Source organism: Stomoxys calcitrans, chromosome 3, assembly GCF_963082655.1.
Source record: "Stomoxys calcitrans chromosome 3, idStoCalc2.1, whole genome shotgun sequence".
In the NCBI taxonomy this organism is placed as follows: domain Eukaryota; kingdom Metazoa; phylum Arthropoda; class Insecta; order Diptera; family Muscidae; genus Stomoxys; species Stomoxys calcitrans.
The window spans coordinates 108,951,817-108,964,411 of NC_081554.1; the positions used below are offsets into that span (position 1 = coordinate 108,951,817).

Below are 12,595 nucleotides of genomic sequence, written 5' to 3' on the forward strand. Positions count from 1 at the left end.
CCCGCAAATTAAAAAAAAACAATAAGCTGGCCGCATTACGCTGGTGTACACTGGTGTTTAGGCAATTGACTCTACCTCTTGAATGTACTCCAAAAATAATTTGCTTAAGATAAACTATCTGCAAAAATTTGTTTTGGGTGATTGTGCCATCTAGATTTATTTTCTGAACTAAAATTCGAATTTCAGTTTTTTCTTTAGAAAATTTTTCGTTGGAAGGCAAAATGTCATATGTTCCTTTATCTTTTATTTGACACATGCATATTATGAACTTCGTAATGCAGACCATGTAAACATTTTCAATTATTTACCTTCTGATCTTAAAACTTCATCTTATGATTAAATTTACCCGTCGTATTTTCCTAATAATGTGCAGTATTCCACAAAAGTTTTTCCAAGTTTGTCGGTTGTGTTTGGTATCAATTGGAGAAAATGATGTCCAGACCCATCGTTTGTGTGATGAGTCTCAAGTTCGGAGACGCTTATTTACGGACTGCGGTTGCAACAAAAATCTGTATAATAATCATTTTGCAAAGAGTCCAATCCGTGACAAAAATAAGAGATTTGATAAGTCGACAGATGATTCTTTACCGTTGATAATTTCCCCTAGTGATTCATGTTTGCCCAAAAATTTTCAGCACTCAAATTCTGAGTTGTCAAAAGAAGAGAAGCCAGATATTCGAAATAACAAAGAAAGAAGTAAGGTAAAGAATAAATTTGTACCTGAAAACATTGGGGATGAGACATTTCAAAATTTTGATGATGATTCATCGCCGTCTATAGTAATACAAATACTTAGATGTCTATCCTTAGAGGTATGTGGTATACACTTCACTTTTAATACATATGTCTTCATAGCCTCATGAGCTGTTAAAACAAAGCATTGGTAGAATTGGACATGTATCCTAATTGGTATTTCTAAAACGGGTTTGTAAAGTAATATGCTCAAATCATTTTGAATGCATTACATTTTAGGAAGGGGTTCCAAAAAATTGTGGTCCACGTACTAAACTCGTATTATTTTTATAAAATTCTAACGAGTGCACTGTGGTTTGAGCCTGCAAGTCGGACAGGTATCCAGCAGGTTGGTGTCAATTACAGAGAATAGAAATTAAAGCGGCTGCTCCTGCATCTTGAAGGTTGGAATACTTCTGATTATTTTTACTGCCGACTACACCTGGCACGGGCTGCCACGAGAAGCTTAGCTGCGAGCTACCGGGCGCGTCCAAAGGTTGCGGATAGTGGAATGCTTTATACGGAGTAGTTGCAACGGTAGTTGATGACAGTCAGCGGCGTAGAGCGGGGAGTCTCAACATAAATACTAAGTGGCTATGATGCTCGACATGACAAGGCGAGCTATTGCCGCCTTTAAATAACCAATGACCACACTGTTTCTGCGGCGATCGGTCCTTTGGACCGGAACGAGCTTGCCCACCTACAGGGGCGTGACGAGAATCGTCACCTCCTCATGAAAATGTGGCTACAACAAAACACCTGCGAATACTGTCTATGCCTAAATCCGCTATCCATTTTGTGTGGTTGACGATGTTTGGTGGTGATTAGTTTTCTTGCACCGAAGTAGCTTGTAATATTTTCCTCATTTTCTTTTATTTGTAAACCGTCCATCATAGGATAGCGGTATTTTAACTTATTTTGCTTGCTACTCATTTAAATATCGTAGATGTAAAAAGTAAAGTATATAGGTACATATATTTGCCGATTTATTCACATCCATTTGTCTGCCTATTAAAAGAGTATATCTAAGCGATCGGAAAAAATCTAATACTTATTAATCGGTGCGTTTTTATTAAGCTGCTATCGTGCGTAGAACTTGGCTGAGCTGCGATTTGTGCGGTGTTCCTCGTTAGTCAGAACCAGGAACTCTACGACTAAGATGGGCTGCGTCCACAGGGATCTGGATCCGAGGTGGGTCTGGCCGGGCAGTTAAACAGGTGACGTGTATCGTGCGGGCCCTGGTTACAATCGGGACATACATCTTGCACGTCGGCATCAATCCTAGCTCTGTGGGAATTGAGGCAGCTGCATCTGCTGGAACGTAATTGAGCCAGAACTACTCTGGTTTGCCGGGTGGCGGTCGTTCTCCAAGGACTACATTCACCCGGTAGCCAATTACCGCATCCGCTACCCTGTCTGCATGAATGTTGTTTAGACCTGCTTGATATGCCGCTTGATCTAGAGGTTACGTGTAACTATGCTATCGTCGTCATACAGTTCGTGGTTCATACGAAGTCTATATTTTCCATTAACGCAAACTGCTCCATACATTTTACGAAGAATCTTCCTCTCAAACACGGCCTCGTCTACTTTTACAAGTACCCGTGCCACAAAACCATATAACACGGGTGTATCAGTATCTTGTATAGTGTAATCTTCGTCTGTCGACATGTGGCCTTCGTCTGTCGACTGTGGCCAGATATCCTTCTTTGTTTCTGCAGGAGGATGTGCCTGCACCAAAGCCATCGGTTTGATATTTTATTCTTTGGTAGAATTTCCCGACTTTATTCTGACTCCTGTATAACTCACGCTCACGCTCACGTCTTTCCTTTTCCTTTTTCTTTCTGCGGAATAGACGTTTGTCCTCTCCCTTTCTCCCGATACTTGGTCGTACCACGGGTTTCTTGGGGGAGGCTTCCGGTACCAAAGTACGGATTTCGCGGTATTATCCATGGAGTGGGCAATGGTTTGCCACTGCGCCATTATATAATCGGAACAAGGAGTGCTTTAATAAAGCAGTTGTCGAGTGGAGTATGCCGTTGCAATTATTTTTGTTTGTTTTCAATGTTCAGCTCCCGTGCAGTGTTATATAGTGTTTTTCTCGCCATGTTCAAACAAGTGCAAAACTTTGCTGCAACAAGGTAATGATCCGAATCTACATTCGTCCCCGGATCGATCGTACATCTAACACGCTGGATGAATGCCTTTCATCTATTACAGCGTGATGAATTAGGTTGTTGTTGTTGTAGCAGTGTGTTGTGTTCTATCTTTCGTCTGATTGATTCTGCTGAGCGTCCAGATTCAGGAACTCTGCGACTAAGATGGGGTGCGTTCATAGGGATCTGGGTCTGGCTGGGCAGTTAATCAGGTGATGTGTGTCGTGAGGTCTCTGGTCACAATTGGGACATACATCCTGCACTTGCTCTGTGGGAATTTAGGCGGCTGCATCTGCCGGTTCGTAATTGAGCCAGAACTGCTCTGGTTTGATGGTGAAGGTCTATTTCTTCAGTTGCAATGGGAGGCGGTCGTTCTCCTCTTTCACCCGGTATCTATTTACCGCATCTGCTACCGTGTCTGCATGAATGTTGTCTAGACCCTCATGATATGCCGATTGATCTAGATGTTCTCTTTTGTAGTTCTGGACCTCACGCTCTTGATCATGTAGATCTACCTTAAAGCTTCTGGGCGGTGGATACTTATCCGCAAGATGGTGATTTGGAAGGTCTCTGCGATAACACCACAAAATGTTTTGTTTAGACAGCATGTAGTTATGTCTTCGCACTGGTAGGATCTTTCCTACTATCTCCTCAGTCTCCTGATGAGAACTGAGGAGATAGCCCGGCGCAGTTCGAAAGGCGGCATTCTGATAGATCTGAATACTATTCCTCTGCGTGTCACGGAGCTGACGAGACCACACTGACGCTGCATAACTTACCAAAGACCGGCCAATTGCTTTATACGTGGTCAACAAGGTTTCTTTGTCTGCACCACAAGTGCTGCAGACATGTGACTTGAGGACCTTGTTTCTACTTTTGACTAAAATTTCTGTGGTATATTGGGAGAATGTGTAAGAGCTGTCAAATATAACACCAAGTGTTTTTGACACTTGATGGTCGGAATCATTTCTCCATCGACCATCACAGTCAGCTCGGCATTCGCCTCACGCGTGTTTGTAGTGAACAATGTGGCTGAAGATTTGGTGGCAGATTTCTTCAGATTTCTTGCACCGAAATATGAGGTGCGGGATAGCTCTGTGCACCACACAATCTGGATCTTTGAGGTCCGATCTGTGTGTTCTTTGCTGTCACGAAAAACTTAGCTGCGAGCTACCGGGCGCGTTTACAGGTTGGGGATAGTGGAGTGCTCCATACGGAGTAGCTGCAATGGCAGTCGACAACAATCAGCGGTATCAAGCGGAGAATCTCAGTGAGAGGTCGGGTGACATCGGCTCTTGCACAAATACTGAGTGCCTATGATGCTCGATATGACAAGGCGAGTTACTGGCGCATTTAAATAATTAAACCACTGAAACGCACTTGCTCACCTACAGGAGACGAGGATCCCCACCTCCACATGAAAATGTGGTTACAACAACAACATGGGCTGGGCCTGTTGCCACGATCGTACAATCGTCCGCATATGATACGATCTCTATGCCGTCTGGAGGGTTCGAGAGTGACTTAACAGTTGACCACAGCTTGCATAACCGGTGCCTAAGTTACATTTCTCCAAGTGTTCCCGTCACAAATTCCGCCTAAGTTCGTTGACTACCCTGTTTATTTTCAGATTCAGCTCGCTGATTCTGGGGTAAGTGGGGTCCGTACAATGAATCTCATCACGCTCGTCTGCGAGTAGCACTGCCTGCGCCAGGAAATCGGGCCGCACTTGGGGTATTCGAGTGGCTGGTTAAAGTGAGCGGCTGCTGCGTCAATGATGCCTAGGAATTTCCTCTCGGCAACTAGCACATCCGAGGAGGTGCCAGTTCACTGAAGCGGCGATTGGTGTACCGTCTGAAGCCAGCCCAATCGGCCTTCTTCCGATTGATAAACGTCCGGCACTCAAAGGTTATGAAATCGGGTGGTCAGTCGATGGTGAGGATTATGGGGAGGTGGTCTGCTCCCAAAGAAATTACGGTTTGCCAGAATACGTCACTCAGCAGATCAGGGGATGCAATGGAAATGTCTGGCGAGTTGCTACAACTCCTCGTAATTCTAGTGGGGGCATCCTCATTCACTGTGCAGAACGTGGAGCCTTCAATCTGCTCTGCCACGGCAATGCCACGGCTATGCCACGGTGGTCGTTACCTAGGGGAGAACTGGATCGCTGCAACCAATATGTTCTTCAGACCCATAAAATCTCGTCGATATTGCCACGGAGACCGTTACAATGCAATTGCAGAAATGATACACTTCCCGGCACTGGCCTGGCAGTATTGGGACTGGACTGATGGAAGCGGTTATGGTAAACCGAACAGAACCATGGTATGGATTTTATCAATCCCGGCACGGACCAAAATCGTGCGGAGACAGCACTCCGGGATGTGCCTCTCGCATGACGAAAAAATGACGAACACGTACACTGAGGCGGCAGCCCTTGCCGATGAAGGATTCCATCAGGTCAATCAGGTGCGTACAACCGGCTGCCATGGGATTGAATGGATTGGTTCCTCGTGTTTTGATCGGGTTACACCCATGTGGCTTTGTGAAAATTTTTATGTTGAAATCTGGTGCTACTATCCACCATGTTTTTTGCCGCGGCGAAATCTATCAGCCTCAACCCTTTACCGGACGTTATCTCCTGGAGGCTAAACTTTCCGACTGTTGGACCAAAGATGTCTTCCTTCCCCATCATCGCATTAAAATCTTCCAGTACGATTTTAATATCATGGGCGGAGCAGCGGTCATACTCTCTCTAGGCGCTCTTAGAAAATATCCTTGTCTGCTCGTCCTTATCTTCCGTCGGGACATGGGCACAGATAAGGCTAATTTTGAAAAATTTGGCTTTTATGCGGATTGTGGCTAGCATCTCATCCAGCGGAGTAAAGCTTAAGACAAGGTTATGATAGCTATAGTATAGTTCATCACCGTTTGGTGTTGTGGTAACGCCATTCCCAGTCCATCGCACTTCCTGTAAGGCGGTAATATCTGCCTTGTTCTTCTCTAATACATCCGACAGCGCGTGTACTGTATCTACAAACTATAGAGAGTGCGAGCTGCTGATCGCGTCCAAAGATTACGGATGGTGGAATGCTCCATACGGATCAGCTGCAACGGCAGTCGCGGACAATCAGCGGTATCGAGCGGAGAGTCTCAGTGAGAGATCGGGCGACACCGCCTCTTGCACAAATACTGAGTGCCTATGATGCTCGGTATAAGGCGAGTTATTAGCTCCTTTAAATAACCAATGACCACACTGTTCCCGCGGCGATCGGTACTTTAGACCGGAACGAGCTTGCTCACCTAAAGGAGCATGACGAAAATCACCTCCTTGACATGAAAATGTGGCTACAACAACAACATAGTCGTATCCATTAGGCGGTTGATGAGCTGCGTCTGTGTCCAGTAAAGCGGCAGATCTAGAGCCCGGGAGTAGGCTTAGAATGGACGCCAAACACCCAACAGCTGCGGTGGTCTTATCGAACTGTCGCATGTTGTCTGCTAATGAAATTTGACTGGTGGAGTGGCAGCTCCAGGCTCCACCTACCGACAGACGTTTGGTCAGAAGAGGCTTTTGACGAAGACACCTGGTTCGAGCCTTAAGGCAAACCAAGAGGTTGGAATAATAGAAAGCCCAGTGCACTCAGATTTATTGAGAGGCTAAGACTCTCACTTATAAGGAGAGAGGCTCCCTAAATTGGATTCGCTGCACAGGCTACTCCAAAGACTACAGGTCAAGATTCGGAAAATGCACCGCAGTCAGCCAAAAGGCTGCGGTCATTTGGAGGGCATCCCATGCCTAAAAGAACTAGGGTGAACAATAGTAAGATGGGTCAATAACTTTTGCTAATGTTGCTAGGGACAGTTTGGTGATGGCAGGGACAAGGGAAAAGAACAGGGCTGCTAAAGTCTGTCGGATTGCAGGAGACTGAAAATACCCCTGCGACCATCGAAACAGGGGGGGAAGGCATCGAAACGGGACCCGACAATCCCTGTGTGGGTGGGTCATCCGGTTGGACTGGGCTCAAGGTGTGTGCCAGCAGGGAACGATGGAACTCAAAATGCACTTCGACAGCAGCAGCTAGTGAAGCATCTAAGGAGGAATCTTCCAAACCGCAATGTCCAGTGTCCTGAGGAAGAGTGGTTGCACTGCTTTCTCACCTGCCCCTGGATGCGTACGGAAACTCATCATGACAATATTTAACGAATCTTGTGAGGATGAACACCTAGCGGAATCAGAAGACGATTCTAACGCAACAGTGGTGGAAGTTCTGAATCCCGACTATGGTCTGGTTTCTACAGATAAATCTCCAATAAAGGTCCTCCTGATGGAAGTTCGGATGTCAACGAAAGGGGTGAGCTGCTTATCGAATATATTATATTTTGCAATCTGGCGACTTGGAATAAAGGGGATAAACCACCTTTATTACCAGGAACAGGCAGAGCCTCTCTGATCATTGTTATTTTAGTTTCAACCTTGGAGAAAATACTGCAGGAGTGGTCCCTCGGCTAAACAGCCACAAGGGTACCACACGATTAGAAAATCTATAAGGCGGAGCCAGGAAAATATAAGAGCGAGCTGAGAAAGGCTCAGAACAATCACTGGATGGAATTCTGTAGCTCCATGGAGGATGCATTTGAGGCCTCTAGGCTAAGGGACGATTTTGTCCTCGCGACTTATTACGGTGGGGTATATTTATTTATGTGTTTGTTATGCAATTATAAGCCACAAGTCTGTACCTGTGCTTCAACCTCGTCAGGATCCACACAGGCATAGTCATAATAATCATAGACTTCCTCATAACGTTGTGACGGAGAAGAAAAGGAAATATACATAAAGGCATGCCTTGAAATGGTGGTGCAAATTATGAACAACTGCTAAATTTAGCTTTCTGCAAGCCTGCCTTACGGCTTGCACCCTTGTGATATCAAACATATTATTGTTAAAATCTCCCATCACAATAATCTTTGAATAACGAACAAACAGTTCTGAAACCTCGTCCTCAAACGCTTCAAAGTTTCCATGAGGTAAATATACAACCCCAATCAATATTTTTTCCACACCACATGTAACCTCTACAAAGACACATTCCACAACACCATAATTTATCCCACTGAAGACAATCTTATAAGTCAATAAATTTGATATAAAAAGCGCCAAAAACATAACCTGCAAAAAAACTACAAATGAGCCTTAAAAATGTATATATATCACAACTACTCTATAAAACGTAACAACTAAAAATTGCAGAGCTTGAGATCATAAACCAAATCTTACCAAAAAGCTTTTTTTTTCGATCAGCTCCCAGCTGTGCGGAAATTTGCAGCTGTTGACACGCATTCATAGTGATTCATCACTTTGACAACGCTATTGGGGAAGAAGATTTTAGCTTTTGGATTGTCCCCACTTATTAAGGTATATTTAGAAATTAGATTGCTGTCCAATCTGTCTTTGACCCCCATCGTGTGGAGCCATAATATTGTGAATCACAATGGGTGAGCCACCCGATCCGCACTTGTCAATGAGGATTGACAAACACAGAAAAATTAACTGATCTATCGTTGGGACCGAAATATTTGATTATGAGCATAACAAATAGTGAGAACACTTTGGTCCAAGTATCTCCATTTTTGTTAAAAAAAAAAAACAATTGATTATGTTTGTGGCGGTGAAATTGAAAGTTGCAAAAAGTTAAGAAGTGGAAACATCTTATTGAAAACCAAAAACTTAACACAAGCTACTAAACTGATTCAATTAATAGCTCTCACACTAAATATTGAAGTTACTGTTAAAGAGCATACATTTTTAAATAGCTCAAAAGGCGTGATGTTATATTATATTGGTACAGAGGATGACGAAATTTTGAGAGGAATGAGTCCACAATCTGTTTCTGAGATTGAGAAAATAATGAAGCAAGATGGTGATCATTTAACGGAGACTGGGCTAATCATTTTAACATTTATGCAAAACCAGAACATCCAGATGAAGTTAAGGTAGGGTATGAAATTATCCATGTTCGTCCCTTTATTCCATTTCCTCTCAGATGCTTCCACTGCTTAAAGTTTGGACACCCGAAAAAAATATTGTTGTGCAGAAAAGAAATGCTGCAATTGCAGTCAGCCCTTCCACACCAACCTAAAATCAATTAAATGTGCAAAAATGATCAACTGTGGATAAATTGTGATACCTACAATATGAAAAACAAATATCACAATACAATTGATAAGAAATGCCCCATTTTCTTGAAAGAGAAAGAAATACAAGCTATTAAAACAACAAGAAAAGTTGGCAACAAAAAAGCACGAGAAATATACCACGAATGACATCAAACCATTTCGTCTTTTGCAACAGTCACTAGACCGTCAATCAACTATAGTTCATTGAATATGTTTGACCGTAATTTTTCGGCATCAAACACCACGCAACCATCAATCACCACACAACCATCAAACACCACACAGCCATCAAACACCACACAACCATTAACTGCCAAAGAACCATCCAACACATCCAGTCATGCAACATCTTTTAGCATTTTTCCCCTTCTACATCAAATAATCCACACTTGACAAAAACAAGTCCCACGAAATCGCAGACTAGCAGTGCATCCCCCTCCTCCTCCTCTAAGACTTCTAAAGCAACAACAATTCAAATAGCGCCAAAGAATTTATCAAAGCGAAAGAAGGTGGAACTCAAGGCCAAACGTCGTAAGTCAGTAAATAAAACACCTTTGAAGGCTCCGTTACAGATTGAGGGACTTTTGTCAGATGACGAAGAAATATTTGATATTTCATACTTAGATTTTAATTTATAGATAGATAGTTTAAGCTAGATTTAATATATTTTTTAAGTTAATTTTTCATAATGTTGTTACGAATAGTCCAATGGAACATAAAAATATATTTAAATAACTAACAAGAACTGCAAATTGTCATAAAATCTCACAATCCACATATAATTGCTTTAAAGGAAATTCGTTTACTTTCCACAACTGGAACTCCAGTACCGTTGAATTACTTTCTTTATATTAAAAATAGCTCTGGAAACTCCTATGGAGGATCAGCTATTCTGATGCATGCTCAAATTTAACATCAATTTCAGGATTTCACTGATGATTTTGCCATAGTTTCGATAAAAGTTGACTCAATGCTTCAATTTACGATAACATCCGTATATTTTTCTCCATGTACATCTTTTGACCGGACCAGTCTAAATACACTTTTTCAGAAATCTGAGCGATTACAATTAATTCAGGAGACATTAATGGTTAGAATCGTCTTTGGGGATCACCGACGAATAACAGTAGAGGGAACGCTGTAGCTTAATTTTTATATTCCTCTGATTTTGTTTTGCTCAATGACGGTAGTCCGACGCACTTCAGTTCTCATAATACTTGTTCCCATATTGATATAACCTTTTTCTCTCCACGTCCAGCAATAGGTTGCGAAGGGAAGGCTCTTAATAGTCTACATGGTAGCGACCATTACCCAATATTGGCTACACTTTTCCCTAAGAGGGAATATGATAATATCAAACTCAAGCCTAGGCTTAACACTGATAGGGTGGATTGGGAGTCTTATATGAATAACTCGAGCGTATTTAATGACGTGAGACCTATATCACATTGGGTGAATAAGGAGGCAGCTAATATTACGAAAATTATACATCAGGCAGCAAATGTTTCGATACCACAATAGAATGTGGAACATTTTGAAACGTAACATTTCTGACATTAACATTATAAATTTTAGGAAGGCTAACGCTCTGCTTAGAAGGGAATTAAAATTATCCAAACGATTAAGCTTGGAGTATTGAGTATTTTTGGAGGCCACCGTAGCGCAGAGGTTAGCATAGGTTCGAATCCTGGCGAGACCATCAGAAAAAATTTTCAGTGGTGGTTTTCTCCTCCTAATGCTGGCAACATTTGCGAGGTACTATGCCATGTAAAACTTCTCTCCAAAGAGGTGTCGCACTGCGGCACGCCGTTCGGACTCGGCTATAAAAGGGAGGCCCTCATCATTGAGCTTAAACTTGAATCGGACTGCACTCATTGGAATGTTCATGGGCAAAATTTGCATTTGCATTGAGTATTTTCAGGCATATATCTTTTTGTGCATAAGCAGATGATTTTTAAATTATAAACAGTTTCGAGGAAGGACTAACGACTGCGACTTGCAATCAGTTTTGCGCGAGATTTCAAAATGGTCCAAATACTCCGCTGCAAACTTTCCATTCCAAAATGTAAGCATCTGCACGTATGCCGAAAGCACAATTGTTGAGCTTGGTTAATGTGGTAATTGTATCATAGATGCGTTTTCGCAATTAATACAATTCAAATACAACATACCAACGCACGACCCTTGAAGCCATCACACCTAATATGGTTGAAAAGTCTTCTAACCAAAGACGAAACGCGTCCCATAGTGGTTGGTGTGTGTTGCTATCTTTGGCTTTCCTTTTCCATTTACATCTCCGATCATTGAGCTCGTCTCGAAAGAGAAACAAACAAGTTTCTTAAGGAAGCTAAATTATCAGTATAGATTTAGAATCTATTCAATAGTACCCTTAATATGATTCGATGACTTAAAATACCTATTTACGTTCCATTGTGCTTAAGGCCATAGTTGCCATAGCCCTTCTTTTTATTTAGTTTATAATTTTGTCTTAATCAAAAGCTTAATATGTTAATAAATAAATAAATAGATTGCTGTCCCCCATTTTTTGGCATTCGTATACAATTTTGGCAGTATCAGGTGTCAAATGGTCATTAAGGTAGATTCTAGACATACCTTTACCACTTTCCACCTCTTTAAGAAGTATAGTTTTCCTTCGCTGATAATTAGCCATCATAACAACTAGTGTGAACATAATTAAATTTATCTAGGATGGAGAATGTCATAAGTCAGAGAATGTTTACACAATGTCTAGTGAGGAAACACTAGAAAAACAACGTGGCGTCAGAACAGGTTGTTACTGGTATGCACTCGTCGGAGGTTATTAGGGAAATTGTGTCTGAGCCAAAAATCCTTTGGGCGATAGGAAGTTTCGACTCCTTTAAGTCACCAGGCCCTGATGATGTATCACCGGTTGAATTACAAGCTGTGTCTGATAGGTTCCTTGACTTAGGGAGATATACACTGCTTTTATCAGCATGTTGTTGTTGTAGCTATGTGTTGTGCACTGAGGTGGCAGCTTTTGCCGATGAAGGAACACATCGGGTCAATCCGGTATGTACAACCGGCTGTTGTTGTTGTAGTACCAGTTTATTGTGTTCTATCTTTCGTCTGCTTGATTCTATTGAGTGTCAAGACCCAGGAACTCTGCAACTAAGATGCGGTGCGTCCACAGGGATCTGGGTCTGGCCGGGCAGTAAAACAGATGACGTGTATCGTGCGGTCGCTGGTTACAATCGGGACATACATCTTGCACGTCGGCATCAATCCTTGCTCTCTAGGAGTTGAGGCGGCTGCATCCGCCGAATCGCATTGAGCCAGGACTACTCTGGTTTGCCGTGGGAGGTCGATTTCTTCAGGTGCAATGGGAGGCGGTCGTTCTCCAAGGACTACATTCACCCGGTAGCTAATTACCGCATCTGCTACCGTGTCTGCATAAATGTTTTTTAGACCTGCTTGATATGCCGCTTGATCTAGAGGTTCTCTCTTGTAGCGCTGAACCTCACGCTCTAGATCATGTAGATCTACCTTAA

At 42.6% G+C, this 12,595-nt stretch overlaps 1 protein-coding gene across 4 annotated transcripts in view; it reads left to right on the forward strand.

Moving 5' to 3' along the window:
- Positions 1 to 247: 247 nt before the first annotated feature.
- Positions 248 to 12,595, forward strand: part of LOC106090358 (uncharacterized) — a 194,461-nt gene continuing 182,113 nt past the window's right edge. For 3 of the 4 annotated variants that reach the window (XR_009397502.1, XR_009397503.1, XM_059364289.1), the window contains exon 1: positions 249 to 812. Coding sequence is in view for 2 of the 4 variants with exons in the window: in XM_059364289.1 (XP_059220272.1) it covers positions 333 to 812 (480 nt within the window). In the remaining 2 variants the exon portion in view is untranslated. Of the gene's footprint in view, positions 813 to 12,595 lie in introns of all 4 variants that reach the window. The other variant, XM_059364290.1, reaches the window with a different exon arrangement.